Source organism: Oncorhynchus masou, chromosome 17 (genome assembly GCF_036934945.1).
Source record: "Oncorhynchus masou masou isolate Uvic2021 chromosome 17, UVic_Omas_1.1, whole genome shotgun sequence".
Classification (NCBI taxonomy): Eukaryota; Metazoa; Chordata; class Actinopteri; order Salmoniformes; family Salmonidae; genus Oncorhynchus; species Oncorhynchus masou.
In genome coordinates, this window is record NC_088228.1 from 30,147,246 (window position 1) to 30,166,241 (window position 18,996).

General features: G+C 38.9%; 1 protein-coding gene across 1 annotated transcript in view; it reads right to left on the reverse strand.

Annotated features, from left to right (window-relative positions):
* Window positions 1–6,094, reverse strand: part of LOC135558833 (suppression of tumorigenicity 18 protein-like) — a 29,633-nt gene extending 23,539 nt beyond the window's left edge. Inside the window, 4 exon segments of the mRNA XM_064992996.1 lie at window positions 1,243–1,436; window positions 1,895–1,925; window positions 2,824–2,866; window positions 6,014–6,094. Of these exon segments, the coding sequence (XP_064849068.1) occupies window positions 1,243–1,436; window positions 1,895–1,925; window positions 2,824–2,866 (268 nt within the window). The 5' untranslated portion in view covers window positions 6,014–6,094.
* Window positions 6,095–18,996: the final 12,902 nt, after the last annotated feature.

The following is an 18,996-nucleotide window of genomic DNA, read 5'->3' on the forward strand; positions in this document are numbered from 1 at the left end:
CCCTATTTTGATTTTTTTTTTTTAAATATACACTTTTCTTGATTAAAAGGTTATAATGCAGTAGGAAAGTAGTGGTGGCTGAATACAGACACATAAAAGCTCTGCTTGAAACGCAAACAGACCATGAGGGAGGTATATGAACAAAGAAAGTTATCCGAGGGGGGAAAAAACGGATGGCAAAGCTAGTGCAAAAAGGGTTACGATAATTGTAATGTTATATGAACCCCAGAAACAAATCAATTCCATTTCCAATGAATCTGCACAATTCATTGAGCTACTCTCTTGGTCCATTTAACTACCCACATGTGTACTATAATGAGCTGTAGACATTATGCCTAATTATGTATATTTGGACTGTGTTAGAGGGCCTAACAAAAGCTTTCGAAGGGGACAATTACGTTTGTTGCTTAGTTACATCGTTAAAAATATACCAAATAAGTGCAGATTATAGTGGGTGAGAATGCATGTGTAAACCATGGATATTGTGGCCAAAATGCTCAAAATTCAATTCATTAGGAAATAGAAATGTTTTGCTTTTGGAGGGGGACAATGTTTTTAAATGAAATAAACACAAATATTTCCTTATGTCATTGAGTACGTAGCTTGGTCTTAGTATCTCCTGACAAATGAGCACCCTATGTATTCTATTCTATTGTATCAGTGACATTGGTTTTTATAAGAACATGTTTAGGCAATGCCAATGTCCTCATTCAGAAGGGGAACTGGTTCTTTTAAGATGCAGCATCAGCTTGTGTCGATAATCAATCAATGAAGTGTATATTCTACACTCAACTAAACTAACTTTACAAACAGCAACAGATGAGACTCAAAACCGAAGGCCCTCAGGCAAACACGATCATAATGTTTCAATTCTCAGTGTTTTCAACCTATTTTTGAATGGCTTTTCTGGAGGAAAAAAACAACAAAAACACATCAGACAAAAAGAAAATGAGAAGTCCGAGATCTGGCCTCGTCAAAAAAAGTGGGGTAAAGCCACCCCCCCCCCCAAAAAAAAAAATCATGAAAGATAAACTTCAATCTGAGGATGTGAGACAGACACAACTTATGTAGACCCAGCAGTGTTGTCTTTCACTTCCAGTACATAATGACTACGGGGTCTGGCTGATGCCGGGCCCTAAAAGGCAATAGAGAGGGACGGAAATATGAATGCAACAGATGGGATTTTAAAATTCAGCGTCAATTGTTCATCAAAACAGACAAAACAACAGGACATCTGTCTACCTGCTGGAGTGTCAATGTTCCTCAGCTCTTCTTTGTCCTGTGACTGTGCCAGGTCCTCGTTCTCCTCCTCGCAGCACGCCTGGCTGGGGCTGTAGTGGCGGGGCCTCATCAGGAGAGACTTTCTCTTGTTGACGGGGGCGCCCTGCACCCCTTCCTGGGCGAGTCTTTTCCTAGCAGCCATAGACCCATATGTGCTGTTGTGGGGGGATGGATGAATGAAAAGAGCAACGGGGTCAACAATGTGCCATAGCCGTTACTGGGGTTCATCTGAAAAATTTGAACTGAAAGTGAACCTAAAATGTAACATTGTCAGTTTATTCACCAATTGTAATTTTCGGGACTCAGAAAGTACAAGTCTCATTTGTAGCTATAGTGAAAAAAGGTCAACATTAGGTTGAAGAAACTGTATTTAGCTGAGATGTTGAACGAACCCCCAAAAATTCCATTAAAAATGATGTACGTAGAAACAGTGAAGAGCTATGGGGACAAATGTAATTATAACCATTATTATCAAGATAAGAGCATGGCCAGCATACCACATCTACTAACAAAGGATGCCTATTTCACTCTGTATGTAAGGACATAGAAACCCGGGGTGAGTTAGAGGATATCTGTAAGGGTTTATTTTCAAAAAGAGGTCATGAACCCTTACCCGGAAGCCTGGGTGATGCATTCAACTGGAACTGGAAACAGAAGCAGAGGCAGAGGTATGTTAGGTAAATAGTCATGTTCACATTTCCTCTGTGGAGTGACTCAGGCTCTGCATCTGTCTACTTGGGAAACATTATCCTGGTCAAGGCTACTGATCTAGTAGCTCCACCTTTTGGATAACCAGTCGGGAAGGAACACTGTGGCCTACTACTTACTGTACCCTCATGGTAGTGGGGTGTTAGCTTAGCATAAATTTGGAGCGTACTCTAGCAGATTATCTATAAAAAAAAGAGTTAGTGTTACTTGTCAAAAAATGTGTTGCTATATTTAAATGTTTTACGATTTAAAAAAAAAGCTTTCTAATATGAACAAAATTATCGCAAAGATTCCCTTTATATTGATAACAAATTCACTCCCCCAATCCACTGTAGATCATCCTCCTGACAGCTTTGACAACATGATCTGAAAAGGCAAATCGATTTTCCCAGAGGGCCATGCAGCACAGATGCAAATCTCATTCAGCGGTCTACTGTATTCCCATGAAGCACAAATCCATAATACATTTTCCAGATGTAATAATGGCTCTGGTGCCACCAACCAGACTTCAGAGGCTTGGAAAACTAGCATAATGGCATCGCCTGTCTAGAGGTTTTCAATCACACTATATATATGCACTCCTTAACTAATTTGAGCCACTGTTCCAATTTGATGAAGTAATTCTCCATCTGAGTAATGTAATGGCAATGCAGTGCTCTTCAAATTGGTAAGATCATTCGTAAAATTGACAGTTGTAAAGTTGGATTGTTGAACTGATATCCCCCTAGACCCCCACAGCTCTATAAGTGGAATGTGTGTGAATAGCTGAAGCGCTTTGGTTACTGCTACTGATGTGCTTGCCTGAACATGGTAAGAGTTGTTGAAGCTACTCACCTTTGCATGTTTGGAGTGTGTAATCCTCTCCTTCTGAATCCATCTGTAAATAACGAACACACTATGTATCATTATGCATGTAACACTCACTTTCTATCAAAATACAGATTCTGTAAATATTGACAACTGGGACTGAAATAAGGCTGCTAACATTTTATCAGCAGATGCTGGATCCATTTAATGTTTGAGAGCCCTTGACGTCAGTGGTTGAAGTTTATTTGAAATGATTTTGACCGTTCCTATCAACAATAGCCTATGTTTCCCAGAACATTGATGTAGTTACGTGCAAATGATCGGTGGCATTTAATTGGTGTAGAGTCACGAAAACACATGTAGCATGTAAAAGCAAAATACCAAACTAAGGTGAAGTTAAAACAAAACAAAAAAAACTTTTGAGGTGGAGAAAAATGTAATAATGCAAAATAATGACATTAAAGTGCAGGTGGTAGCATACAGACAGACAGTAGTGTGTTTAGACCAAAATAGTTGTTCAAATCAATCCACTCTCCCTCGCCACCATACGTGTGGATCCCAAATAAAACCTATTAAACGTAATTATTCCTGGCTGATGGCGGTGTATAGTGGTCACAGGCCAGTGAAATCTGTGAGTCACAGGATACACTGTTACTTTTCCTGGTAATGGGAAACATGACTCCTCTCTCTGGTTTGCTGTTGTGATTGAAGGCACTGACCTGTCATACATTTATAATGGGGGAGCAGGTGTGGCAGTGATGAACCTTAATTTCCTTTAATAAACCTTTTATGTGCCACACTCTTAATGCCACGCCGGGCCCTCAGAGGACCTTCTCATAATAGGTTCATTACTTTTGATTACTCGGGGCCCTATTGAAACAAACAACTACCCAAACACTATAGATGACATTCTGTAACAACTAATGTACCTGATTAGTTCATTACACTTTTTTCCAAACAGACACACACACACATGCAGACAGACAAACTCACTCATTTTGTAAGCGTTTATAGATACTGTGTATGTGCTACAGTGTCTACAGTAATACGAATACATTTCATATTCAGATAGCGTAATTGCTGTATTCATTTCACAGGTTGACAAATATTTACAAATGATGCACCTCTGCATTATTGAGAAGCAACACTCACATGATGTAAATCTACTTGTTTTCAACAATGTTTCGTAATTTAACCTCTTGTACCAGGACATTTAATAATGCTCGGTACATGAAACATTTGGATTCCTCTTTCTTACAAGTCAAGCCACAATATCATGTTTAATGAAAACACTAAAAGCGTTATGGTAACAAGAATTGAATATACTAATGCTCCTATCGATATTGGATCCCTGATGACCTTGGTTCTGACACTGAGGAGTACGTACACTATTTCACTGATCATTTGTCAGTAGATCATTATTTTACAAATGCAGTCAATATGTTTGTGAGTGTGTTCACTAATGTACTGTACTCCTTCAAATGCCTGGATCAAGCAAACGACCTGTATTATCGGAGGGGAGACGAAGGAACCGATCGAACCTTTTATGTTCAAGCATTATAGCTTCTGCTACATGAGCAGCACAAAGGTTCTGAGAGGGTATATAGAGGATGTGCTTTTGGCACCCATTTGACAACAGCTATCGTTGGTCCTTAAACTCAAAGCTGTATCTAATTCTGCAGAGGAGGAATCGGAAGTATGGTAATGGGGCAGCTCCAGTAGATGTTTAAGGGTATGAGAGAGAAGTAGAAAACTCGTGCAGACAGGGAGGGAACGCATGACGTTCAAAGAGAATTTACATGGGCAGTACAAACAGTGACATGCCATTCAAATAAGGCCTCGTTGGTATTTAATATTTACTACACTCTCAGGCTGTGATTTGTTTGTGTCATATATTCCTGACATGCCACAAAACTGTATGACATTTTAAATTATGATGGCTCTTTGGTGGTCATTGGTCAATACAATATCTGTCCCGTTTCTTCACTGTTGACATTATGAGTATTTTTAAAGAGGCTATCCTTAAACAAAGCTGTCCGGATATTGTTATGGTTTCAGCTAGCCAATTTGGACTCATAAACTGGGAGGCATGGTAACCTTCAGCCTACCTTCAACCTTAAGTAAGATACATGACTTATTAGTTAAGTGTTGTGGTATAACAACAAAGTAGCACATTCAGCGAAGCTGACTACACATCCCTACATATGTAAAACAATATCTGAGTCTGTGATTTCACAGGGGTCAAAAGGGCATTGACATGACACTGCTAAACATGCTGCTCATTCCAAAACATCCTGGCTACCACTTCCATTAGCCTTAGAAATACACAACTATATCCGTTCACAGGTAAAGTGAATTGGTAAAATATAATGTTTTCTCCCCCCAGGACATCCAAGAGCAGCATGTTATAATATCCAAATGTATGTTACGTGAACCTATTACTAGAAAAGATATACTGAATAAAATGTAAACGCAACATGTGAGGTGTTGGGCCCATGTTTCATGAGCTGAAATAAAAAAAATCACAGAAATGTTCCATACGCACAAAAAGCTTATTTCTCTCAAATGTTGTGCACACATTTGTTTACATCCCTGTTAGTGAGCATTTCTCATTTGCCAAGATAATCCATCCACCTGACAGGTGTGGCATATCAAGAAGCTGATTAAAAGCATGATCATTACACAGGTGCACCTTGTGCTGGGGGACAATAAAAGCCCACTTTTGTCACACAACACAATGCCACAGATGTCTCAAGTTTTGAGGGAGCGTGCAATTGGCATGCTGACTGCAGGAATGTCCACCAGAGCTGTTGCCAGATAATTGAATCTTCATTTCTCTACCATAAGCTGCCTCCAACGTCATTTTGGAGAATTTTGCAGTAAGTCCAATCGACCACATATAACCATGCCAGTCCAGGACCTCCACATCCAGCTTTATCACCTGCGGGATCATCTAGGAGTGGGTGGGGAGTATTTCTGTCTGTAACAAAACCCTTTTGTGGGGAAAACCTCATTCTAATTGGGCTAAGCCCTCTCAGGCCCACCAAAGACTGTGCCCCTGCCCAGTCATGTGAAATCCATAGATTAACACCGAATTCATTTATTTCAATTGACTGATTTCCTTACATGAACTGTAACTCAGTAAAATCTTTGAAATTGTTGCATGTTGTGATTATATTTTTGTTCAGTATATATACAAATATATTATTATGCCTACCTTTGTTTGCAGTTTTCTGGGCAATATATATGACGTGCTGCAAGGTCCACGCAGTCCACCTTGGTTGATGTGTGCACAATTGTTGACTTGTTTCAGGATGTGAGTGAGAAATTCATTCTCTGTAAAAACAAATATATATATATATATATTTAAGCATTAAGTCACGAGGGGGTGTGGTATATGGCCATTATACCACGGCTAAGGGCTGTTCTTAGGCACGACGCAAAGCAGAGCATTCAGGGCTCAAACCACCCAGTTTATAAATATATATGTATACCATAGTATATTTAAGCAATAAGGCATGAGGGGTGTAGTATATGGCCAAATTCCCCTGACTAAGGGCTGTTCTTATGCACGACGCAACACAGAGTGCCTGGATACAGCCTTTAGTAGTGGTATAATGGCCATATATCACCCCCCCCCCCCCCGAGGTGCCTTATTGATATTATAAACTGGTTAAAAAAGTAATTTGAGCAGAAAATATAAATGTTTGGTATACGGTCCGATATACCACGGATGTCAGCCAATCAGCATTCAGGGCTCGAACCACCCAGTTTATAATGGATAATGAATTACCGATAATGATCATGCTATTCCAAGCCTCACTGCAAGCTAAAGGTTTCTGGTCATGATAGACATACATGGTGAGTAACGTGCAGTCAGTCTGAGATGGTGGGGAGCAGGAAACATCATAATACCTCACATTGTGGAATGAAGGAACAAGATGCAAATTGATTGCTTGACAGAGATTGAGCGCAGTCTAATTAATACAAAACATCCAAGAGGGAAAACAAGGATGAACACAATGAGTACATTAAGCCTCTTCACTTCACAGATCTTATTACCAGAATTATTTATTTCTGTTAGCTTTGAAAAAAGAAAAGAAAAGGAAAAACAGAAAACATCATCTTAATTAAGGCACTCAGAGCATTTCCCCTCTGGAAAACAAAAGGGGGGGACTCTGGGAGACATTAGCATAAGAAAAAAGAGACTCACTACTATTTGAGGCAGGCCGATGGGTTTGTCGTCTTCTGAGTCATATTCCTGCCCCTCCCAACAAAAATAGACAAATAACGTCTTGCTCTCGGAGGACTATTTGCCCATGTGTGGGGCAGATTTCTCTGGGGATACTGAGTTGCCTAATGCCTGATGCTCAGGGTTTCTATGTGATTCTCTATGTGCTAATCTGGCTGCTTTGCTTGCTGTCCTTGGGCCCAGCCCAATCCCATCCTAACCCCATCTGCTACCTTTCCCACCACAGAGGAGAGGAGAGAATGGGACTGACTGACTGGGACTGGGACTGGGAGAGGAGAGGGCTTCTCAGTCCAAGCAGTCATGAATAACCATGGCCTCATCCACTGTTTGGAGAGGAGTTGAATGGGGACCGCTTATCCATTGGATATGTTACTTAGGATCCAACTGTGGTTTCCCCCTGCTCTAATTAAAGGGAGGTGAATAATATAACATAAATGCAATCAAGCCTATATTGTTCATAATTATTGTTCACCATAGCTGTACATACTACAGTGGGGAATATACATATGATTACAGATATGAGGTTATTTTCTTGAATCCAACTTCAAAAGGTTAGCCATTGACAAGGCAATGCAGTTTTTCTACATATTGTTGATATTGAAGGAACCACCCCTGTTGCCACTTATGCTACTATCTACAATGACTACTACTACTTACTACGACTAGGATTACTACTATTGAGGTAGATTACTAAGACACTAATGGTACACCTGTACGTCGCCATCTACACAAGTGGTGTTGTTACTATTTTTGACCCATCCCAACAACTGCTGTACTGCTACTGATCCAACTAATAGGGATATTCATGAGTACAATAATCATCATCATTGACCTTGAGTCATTGAAATGTCCCCTTGTTCCCAGCTTATCCCTGCACTTGGGACACCCTAGTGTAATTAACATAGGCACTATTGTGATAAAGTCCAACTAAGTCAATGACACTGGCGGCAAATCATTTAAAAACCAATACAACCTTACTGTCGTGCAAGTAGTATTTCAAAGACCATGACAATTAATTACATTGTTTACATTTTCTTCAGATTGGGGCAGAGGCAAGATGATAGCCAGGCAAATGAGATTACACCAAATAAGATGTTTGAAATGTCAGCTCCCTAACACTTCACCCAACCAACTGTTATGATTAGATTACACTTTTAACATAATTACTGTCTAAAGCTGTGTGTGGAGACAATGCATAAATAACGAACGAGAGCTCTATCTGAACCGATACCTATCCTTTTTTTCCCTCCTCGCTGAGCCTTTTCTCTTAACCTTTCTTCAGCAGTATCATTTTGAATTATGGGGATGGGTAGATGCTCTGCACAAGGTCACTGTCTGTTCAGTTTCCCCCCCCACCCCCCACCCCCCACCTCCTGTTTTTGTTTCCTCTTCCAGAGGCAGACTATACGAGCGAAGGGTTAAAACGGGAATGGATTTAATTATGGAATGAATGGAATTATAATGCGCCTGCAGCAAGTTTTCCTCCTTATTTATTAAAGCAGCTGATGGGCCAGGTTTGATGAGCCACTTCTGGCATAATTGAGTCATCACACAAAGAGGGTTCATCGCATTCAGAGTGGTTTTATCAGCAGCAAACAGACCTGATTACTGGCAATTACACTCTGATCTATGGGAAGGAGAAAAAAGGCGAAATGTGCGGTGTAACTTCTGTGATTATAGTTTATCCCAGGGAGAAAAAAAAATGTCAGATTCATTTTACATGCTAAGTGTTTTCTTTTTCTGCATAATAAAGAGCAAACGGCAAGAGATATCACAATTTACTTTAATATTTCCTTGTAATGAACGTCTACATGTATATGGCAAACGGATCATAATTGTACATGTAACATGGGTTTTTGTTATCCTCCACTGTGCTTTGAATCAGCAATATGTAAAGTGTTTGGGTTTTTTTACAACAAAAAAAGGTACTCTTTACAATAATGGTGGTCGCTTGTGTGCAGAGAGTGATATAAACCTTGTCAGTGGAGAGACAAATTGAAATGTGATATGATGGTAAGGAACACAGAACTCCTTTCACCACCTTTCATTGACATGCAAATGAATTCATAGTGAGTTAATCAAGCCCTGCTCAGAGACTATTTTGATAAACAAGTTTTTGAAAAAAGGATTTTCTATTTGCAGTGCTGTGACCAGGCAGCCATCAGATGCCCTCTGCCTAAAAAGCTAGCAGCTGGACATTAGAATAATAGCTAAGAGACGTTTTAGGAGGGGGAGGGTGAAAGAGAGGGGGGGGGGTCTCTGATTTTCCTATTCATATCAAAGCCGGCCTTTAGAATGATAGGGACATTCTCTTTCAGATTTCATACAGATGCATTTTATAAACTCTTGAGAAAAATCGGGTAATGTTTCTATCAAATGCGGCATCTCATATTCGTTCCATATTAACAAACGGATTCCGAGATGTTTAATTATTGGTGACTTTCTTAGGATTCAGAACCAATAAAGATATGATTGATCTAAAAACAAATGACCTCGTGAGAAACAGCTCTGTGACAACACCTTTTACTGAGAATTGTCTTCAGGTCTATAGAAGTTCGAAGTATCATACACAGCAGTGGTCTTTGTAACGCTCTCAACTCATCCCATCAAAAAATCCTCACAGTATACCTCTTCCTTTGAAAGATTGTATATTCAACACCATGACAAGATGACAGAAGAGTGTAAAAAGTAGAAAAAGTCAAAACAGTAGAGAAAACTGTGGACAGTGACAACAAGTAGGATAAAGAAGCTACACTGGGTACATGTAAGGTACAAATGGAGGATATTAATTTCAGCCAGTTTGCTCTATCAGGAAAATAATCCTGCAGCAACAGGACATGTGAATTATTATGTATATTATAATAAATGGACATATTTGTAGGGGTTGATAGATTTTTTTCGTTAGCGCAAATCAACTCTGAAACATCAGAGATAGAAATTGCAAACTTTAGGAGCCTTTTTAAAACTCAAATACACAACAAGTTTGCATTTTCTGCCGTGGAGGACAATTCTCCGCAATAAAAGAGCAATCACATGCAGATCCTACATCTTTATGGAAGAAGCCATACCTGACTTGCCTAATTCCCCACTATTTCAGTATTGATAATGTAATATACATTCAATGAGAGAGAGAGAGAGAGACAGAGAGGGGGGGGGGGAAGAGAAACCGTATGAACAATCGCCAAATTGTAGAACACCAACCCATTCACATAAATAAAGTAAAAGGGAGACAGAATATCTTCTGATCAGTGGACATTCACTTTTTACACATCAATGTCCTCATAGATGGGCGCTTCCAGACTTCTAAAAGACACTGAGACAAAATCTTGAAGACAACTGTGATTTCAGAAATAAAAGTCTCCCATGCAGCCATCTTGGCCGCTAAGCAACGTGTTTGTGTCTAATGCCAAATTAGTACTTTTATACAAAATTGGCTTCTTTCTTATCACTTCCCCAAGACTGAGAAGCTTCAATAAAGAGAGTGAGGCTCCCCAGAATGTTTAACAGACAATTAGGAGCCTGGCTGGCCAGCCACTATCGCTTCAATGATTTGTTATGATGGCATAACTACAGGGGAAACTCGTTATTGGAGCCAGCTAGCAAGACACCCCATAAAAGAGTCAGACGGTGACACCTGCGCTGAGGTGATTTATAAATCTTGTAATCACTTTCCAAAGTCATCCCAAAGCTTTCCCTTCTCTATTGAGCTAATCTGGACCAGGACCACACAGCCATCGTGTCACAAAGTTCAGATTGGTTCTTCTTTTTTTCGCCATCAGAGAGCCAATTTCAGGTGTTTTTTTGGGGGGCACCTTTGTGGTTATATTATTCTATGAAATATGGCTTTTTAGATTATTTGCAATTATCAAATATCAATCTGAATCAGAACAGAAATTTGGAAAATTCAAAAACAGCAGATTGCTTTGTTTTGTGGAATGGTTGGCTATCATGCTAGCTATAACTACCAAGATAAATAATACTCCAAATGAAATGTAGCCTACATTACAGGATTGTACACATTTACGTTTCTTTTCCAAGGCACAATCCATTAACACAGATGTTATATTAGTTTGCATTTTTTTTTAAATCATCAGTGAAAATAGATTTTTCAAAACACTAACACAGACTAATTCATTGACAGGTGTTTTGGGGGAAAGAAGTTCCAGCCCGGGTGTCTGTCATCACTACAAAGTAATCCTGGCCATTGTTCCTGCCCAAGGAGACCCTTTTCACGCAGGAGGGTTGCCTGAATGCTACCAGGTGGTCGGCAATTTGGAGAAACGTAGTAACCGTTCAAGCTAATCCCCTTGCCACAAAAGGCAGGTCTCCCATGTCTAGAGGCCTCAGGGTTTAAGGGAAAAGTTTACATAGTACACACACACAGACACACAGACACACACACACATGCCCCCTATACACACATGCATCCACACCATACACAAATACACACACTGTACACAGCGTTTGTGTGTCTGAAAGGAGCCAGGCAGTGCTGTAGCCTGATTCCTAATCAGATTGCGCTGAAGTGAACAGCTCGCATGGCAGCTGTAGTTTTCCCAGGGTTAATTACCTTTCACTGCTCTCTCTAAATGAGTCAGCTGTTCCTGTCATTAAACAACTCCACTCTATCTCTGCTCCTCTGTCCTGCCCGGTCCTGTCCTCCACACATACACATACACAATCACACACACATACACTCAAAACACACAAACACGCAGACACATATGTATAAGCGAATAGACAGACACACACACACACACACACACACACACACACACAACAACAACGCAAACTCTATCCATGCCTTCTCATCCTGGACTGACACTCACATCCAACAATGTTCTGGATATGGAGCCCAAAAAAGACTTCACTTTACTAATGAAGAGGTGGAGTCAACGGAGGCCATTATCCTTTACTTTCAGCTCCAAACAGGTATTTATGTTCATGCAGATGGGATGCTGGATTGGGATGCTGAATTGGGATGCTGAATACTAACCCCTCACCCTGTCAAAGGGGGATAATACCAATCTGTCAAGGTCTCATGTTATCTGGCTCCAACACTTACTAAGTGAGTATATACATTTAGAAAGTAAATGATCCCAATAAACACAGACACAACCCACATACACATGCGCAGTTTGTGTGTGTTCAGCTCTACTCTCTGATAGAGCTGTGCTGTCATCAATTCTGAAAAATCTCCCAGCTCACTGAGCTCCATGGCTCAGGATGTTGGGGGAGTTTTAAGTGATTTTTGCCACTGTGTGATCCCCTGGCCACCTGGATTACAAACTCTAGTCCTTTAACTCATGCCAGTATAATTCCGTGTTAACTCGGATTTACCTCTGGCATATGAATTCTCAGTCTGCATAAGCTTTGTTTGGAATGAGTAGTACATTAAAAGTATTGTATGCCTTATGGAGATGCCTTATTGTAAAATTCTTATTTTGCTAGAAAGAAATGCTTTAATTCTTATAAAAGCAATTTAGTTATTCTAATGGGGGAAATTAAAACAATAGTTTCCATTGACCATTTTACAAATATTGTTCAAAACCAGGAATTACTACAATACCTTCATCCAGTTAAATGCCTGTAACTATGGCAATGTACACATTCGGTGTGTGGTGCAGTCAACGTATACAAGTTGGTGATGTGTACTGTTAGCCAGGCTGTTTATCAGTTATGCAGTTTATCATGCTTAATATCATGGTTATCGAAGCAATCGTGATATAAAATATATGTCTGGAGCAGCCCTTGAGGATCAGAATGAAATATTATCCAACATCTATACAATCTCCTCAAACACACACACACACACACACACACACACACACACACACACACACACACACACACACACACACACGCACTTCTGGGATAGAAGAGTTAAGCCCTGACTATAGTATTTTGTACTTAAAAGGTTAGCAGGGCTGTTTTAGAGTTTTAACCAAGCTTGCCAGATCAGCAGATGGTCCATGATTATGATTATATGCATCAATAAAATGAATAATCTTTAACAAATGTAAATTTGACTTAACTCCAGGGTTTAATAAAAAAAGATGGACTTTAACCCACTTTGCAGTCTGCCGGCCACGCATGATATTTTGATACACTTAAATGATGTAGGATACATAATATACTGATATATATGTAAACCAACCTAAAACTGTAGAGAATACTACTTCTACTGTCCTGTGAGCACAGGACAAAGTCTAAGCCAGAAATAAGTTTAAGTCAGAAAAAAAACTTTATGGACGTGAACTGAATACATAGACAGATATTTAGTAACTTTGTAATATTAAGAAATAGCCAAAAAGAATGCACTGAAATACACTACCATGTCCCCTTTAAAACAACCTATACAACTTTTATTTTCAGCACTTGGACAGCGCTCTAAAAGAATGAAAGCACACTTGAGTTGGACCAGAGGAGTCACGAAGAAAACACCATCATGTAATGGAGGGGGTTCCAAGCAAGCTAGGAGAGGAAACGGTCTCAACTTAATGTGGTAGCTGGGTCTCGTCCTCTATCACATTAGCCAATATGTCTGGAAGTGAAAGTCTCCTCAGAAGCTACGCTAACCTTTCCTTTCATGAATCTACTAATCTGTTGAGAGCATTATTTACTCTGAAACTGAAAGCTCTGCATTCACAAAACAGACACAGATATACTCACTCACTCACTCACTCACTCACTCACTCACTCACACGTAGATACACAGACACACAGACACGAACATTTCCGACAGGACAGAATTGTTCGCCTGACTTACCATGCCCCTTTTAGCCTTTGTTTTGCCTTTCATAGTAACATCAAGGAGGTGATGGTGTTGAAGGAAATCGGGGGTGGGGTGGGCGGGTGGGTAGCCAGGCTAGTCCAGTGTGACACTGCCGCGTGGTGTGTGTGTGTGTGTGTGTGTGTGCGGGGACACTGTGATATTCAACGGAGCAGCTAAGCTTTTTTGTAGCCTTTGTGTCATTCACTTAACAACCAATCTCATTAGCTGGCAGGCTACAATGGGCTGAATTATTTTCTGTGTAAATACACCACATGGTGACCCTCAAGGTAAGACCTCTGAAGGTCTTTTTAATCACATAAAAGATGGAATCCCCCCCAAAAATCAATGACCAAAAGAATGAACAGATTGCCCCTAAAAAAAAGAATTGAATAAAACATTGTGTGGAAGATATTCAGTTTTAGGAGTGAGGTAGACCATTTCTGGTTTAAACGATCATATCATGACATGGTTTTATGTATTTAGACACATATGATTAGAATTGTGTGTTGATGAAGTTCAGCATATTTAAGTATGCACTGTACGTATCTATGTATCTCTGTTTATCTGTGTATAGATCTGTGTATGTATCTATAGATTTATGTAGCTATCTATATACATGATCTATGTATGTGTCCATGTATGTAATGTATCTATGTACAGTATCTTTGTATCTGTGCTTTAGTTTTTTTATATATATTTTTTAAACATTGCACTTTATATAATGACTGTATAAGCTGTTACGACATTACATTTTGATTCAAATTTAAATTAAGTCCAAAAACGTTTAATTCTCAAGTAGCTTACAAATCATTGACATTTTTTGAAACCATAAGACAATAAATTGTCAAACAGACAAAAAGGCTGGACATTTTTGATAATGTTCTACACATTTTGCTTTTCTTTGAGCAATTTCACTGATGCTGTGTTTCTAGAGCAGCAGACCTATAATTCCTTGTAAAAATGAATTATTGTAAGTACTTGCAGTCATGACAGCTGTCTATAAGCATCAGGGACGTGTCTATTGGCCAACTTGACCCTTGTTAGAAAACAAAACAAAACACAAAAAGAGGATAGTGCCTGGGACTGCCGTGCAGGGTCACTGGAGATTTTCCAGACAAAAACAGAACAGGGGAGGGGATAAGAATAAAAAGGACAGGCTCAGAATCTCATTTTAACAGACCGCACACAATCTGGGCTCCCACAGAACTATCTCTGCCTGACCGCTTTCTATTTATCCCTTATCAGTGTTTACCAACCGCTAGTTTTCTTTCATTCACACTGTGAGGCAGTTCTCTTACTATCAGTCAACAGCTGACACCGTGGAACAGCCTCAAAGGCAAGAGGAAGGGATCAAAACTAAACCAAAGCTGTTTAAACAATACAACAGAGGAAATAAATTCATAAATCCTAATTCTTCCCAACCCACAAGGGTACAAGCAGATCCTTTATAGTTAGGCCAACAAACAAAACCGCAGCCAATGAGGTAACATTACAATCAAGGTAATGTTAAAATATATTTTGAATAAAAAAGAGCGGAAACAAATCCCATGTAATTTTAATTAGGGACATTGCTTATAGCTCCAACATGTCAAGCATACAAAACCACTCACTAAAAATGATACATTTTACATTTATTCTCTTTTAAAAATAATACTACCTCTGTTCACATTTCAGTTCATGTATTTATGGATAGATCATATATGAATATATCAAGTAATCTGAGTTAGGTTTTACAACATTTATAATATCAAAGTTTTATATAGTATTTCAGTATTTCATATTTATCACTAGATACTTATCTCATAGTCCGCATCAGGAAATATCTAACTGCAACTTCACAGCCAGGAATAAATGTATAGTCTATCCCTCTCAGATGCACAAGAGCATTTTAAACATATATAGCCTTAAGTACATTGATCTTCAGAGGATTACTACTTTATCATTATACAGAATCAATTATATATACTTAAACCATTGTGGGTTTTATATTAATTTGATATAGCCAAAGCACATATATGGGTGACTAAACATCATATTGGCTGAAATCCTATAGATATAGATCTATAAGAAGACCTAGATGACAATAAAACAGAGGCATTGCCTCTGTTCACACCCATTTACTTTTTCCACATTTTGTTGTGTTACAACCTGAATTTAAAAGGGATTAAATTGAGATTTTGTGGCACTGACCTACACACAATACCCCATAATGTCAAAATGGAATTATGTTTTTAGAAATGTTCAACAGTCTGAAAGCTGAAGTCAATAAGTATTCAACCCCTTTCTTATGGAAAGCCTAAATAAGTTCAGGAGGAAAATGTTCTTAACAAGTTAATAAGTTGTATGGACTGTGTGCTCTGTGTGCCATGATAGTGTTTAACATGATTTATGAATGACTACCTCATCTCTGTACCCCACACATACAATGATCTGTTAGGTCCTTCAGTCAAGCAGTGAATTTCAAACACAGATTCAACCACAAAGACCAAGGAGGCTTTCCAGTGCCTCGCAAAGGGCATCTACAGTATTGGTAGATGGGTAAAAATAAAAAAACAGACATTGAATATCTCTTTGAGCATGGTGAAGTTATTAATTCAACTTTGGATGGTGCATCAATACACCCAGTCACTACAAAGATACAGGCGCCCTTCCTAACTCAGTTACCGGAGAGGAGGGAAACCGCTCAGAGATTTCACCATGAAGCCAATGGTGACTTTAAAACAGTAACAGAGTTGAATGGCTGTGATAGGAGAAAACTGAGGATGGATCGACAACATTGCAGTTCCTCCCCAATACTAACCTAAATGAAAGAGTGAAAAGAACGAAACCTGTACAGAATAAAAATATTCCAAAACATGCATCCTGTTTGCAATTAGGCACTGAAGTAAAACTGGGAAAAATGTGGCAAAGATATGAACTTTATGTCCTGAATACTAAGTGTTATGTTTGGAGCAAATCCAACACATCACCTCACTGAGCACCACTCTTTATATTTTCAAGCATGGTGGTGACTGCATCATGTTAGGAGTATGCTTGTCATCTGCAAGGACTAGGGAGTTTTTTGGGGATAAAATAAACGGAATAGAGCCAAGCACAGGCAAAATCCTAGAGGAAAACACGGTTAAGTCTGCTTTCCAACAGATATTGGGAGACTAATTCACCTTTCAGCAGGACAATAACCTAAATGGCCAAATATACACTGGAGTTGCTTACTAAGATGACATTGAATGTTGCAGTGTGGCCTGGTAACAGTTTTGACTTAAATCGGCTTTAAAATCTATGGCAAAACTTGAAAATGGCTGTCTAGCAATGATCAACAACCAACTCGATAGAGCTTGAATAATTTAAAAATAATAATGTGCAAATATTGTACAATCCAGGTGTGCAAAGCACTTAGAGACTTACCCAGAAAGATTCACAGCTGTAATCGCTGCCAAAGGTGATTCTAACATGTATTGACTCAGGCGTGTGAATACTTATGTAAATGAGATATTTCTGTATTTCATTTTCAATACATTTGCAAAAATGTATAAAAACAGGTTTTCACTTTTTCATTATGGTGTTTTGCGTGTAGATGGGTGTGAAAAATCATCTATTGAATCCATTTTGAATTCAGGCTGTAACACAACAAAATGTGGAATAAGTCGAGGGGTGTGAATACTTTCTGAAGGCATGAAAAATACAATTGTGGTGTGAATATCAGTTTGGCCCAAAACCAATCACATGCAGCAAAAAGGTTAATTCAGCATTGTTATAACAAATACATACTGCTGTTGTACATTTGGGATTTCAAATTCATTCCCAATCATACACGAACATAAACAGTTTTTGTGGAATTCTGTTCAAAAGTGAAGTAATTAATTACATTTATCCTTTCACCAGCTGCTCAACAGCAGATGGAACATTTCTGAAACCTTGCTGAATTAAATCCACATAATTCATTTTCATGGATTAACTAAGTGAAGTTTGAGTGTGGTGGAAAAACAGGTAACAAAATACATGTTGGATGGACACTGAACATTTTCTGCAATTATTTTCTACTGTAACTATTTTCTGCCTGCAGTGTTTTCACAATGCTCAACAGTTACTTTCCCTATATTCGACTTGCTCTTCAATCTAATTTTTGAAAGGTAAAGTGTGCTCTTGCCTTGAATAACTATTTGAATCTATTTGTTGAGTTATGGAGAGATTTGTCAAGAGCAAAGTGACAAAGTTAACAAGTCACAGGAGGGCACTTGATATCCCATAGAACAATCAAATGCATTGGTCATAGAACTCAACTTAGCAAGCTTTTCACAAAGAAGAGTTTGTCATCTCACCTCCCCCCTCTGGACAACAAAGTCGTTGCTCTCTGGGTACCATGGACAGCTCCTGTTGTCATACAGGAGTGCAGGCAGATCTAACAGTACCCTATTATGTAGCAACTGACTTGCTTGGAGCAGGAAGGGCGCTTCATAAAGTACAGCAAGAGTGTAGAGGGGAGATAACTGTTTACACTACAATACCATATCATCCGGAATCTTTGTGTTGTTGTAGCTGTGGTATTACAAGAGCATGTAAAGAGTGACTATATGATCATGGTCTCAGTGGTTTGTCTCAGTTATTACCTGTCTCTAACTTGCTTTGTTGGACATCCTGAACTTGAAAATAATTATTATGTATGACATGGCGTAATGGTCTGAATACCTCGTTGCCCTTTTAAAATATCACAGGTCAAAATGAGATTCAGGGATTTGGGAGTTGATACATAGATCATTTTGTTGTTTGTTTTTATTTAGTATGGTTTTTCAATCACAGGATACAAAATGTAATATTTGAGAGGTCTGTTCTCAACTGTTCCAACAGGAACATACTGTTTAAATGACAAGCCGTAATGTTTTATTTATTCGGCATGCTTACTTATACTTAACAAAACAGAGCAAGGTGCAAAGAGGAAACTACACAAACAAATATATACATTTTTACATCTTAAAAAAGAAGCTAACGCGAATTTACCAACTACTTTAAGGATTTTAATCCAATTAAAGTCTTCTAACCCACACAACACGTTACGCCTGTATGTTAATTTCATCATGTGTACTAAGCAAAGGCCTGGAAAAAATCCTGAGCTACATTAGTTGTGTGTTTCTCAAGACACAACTCACTTATCAACCCACCACATGTCTTGATAAAA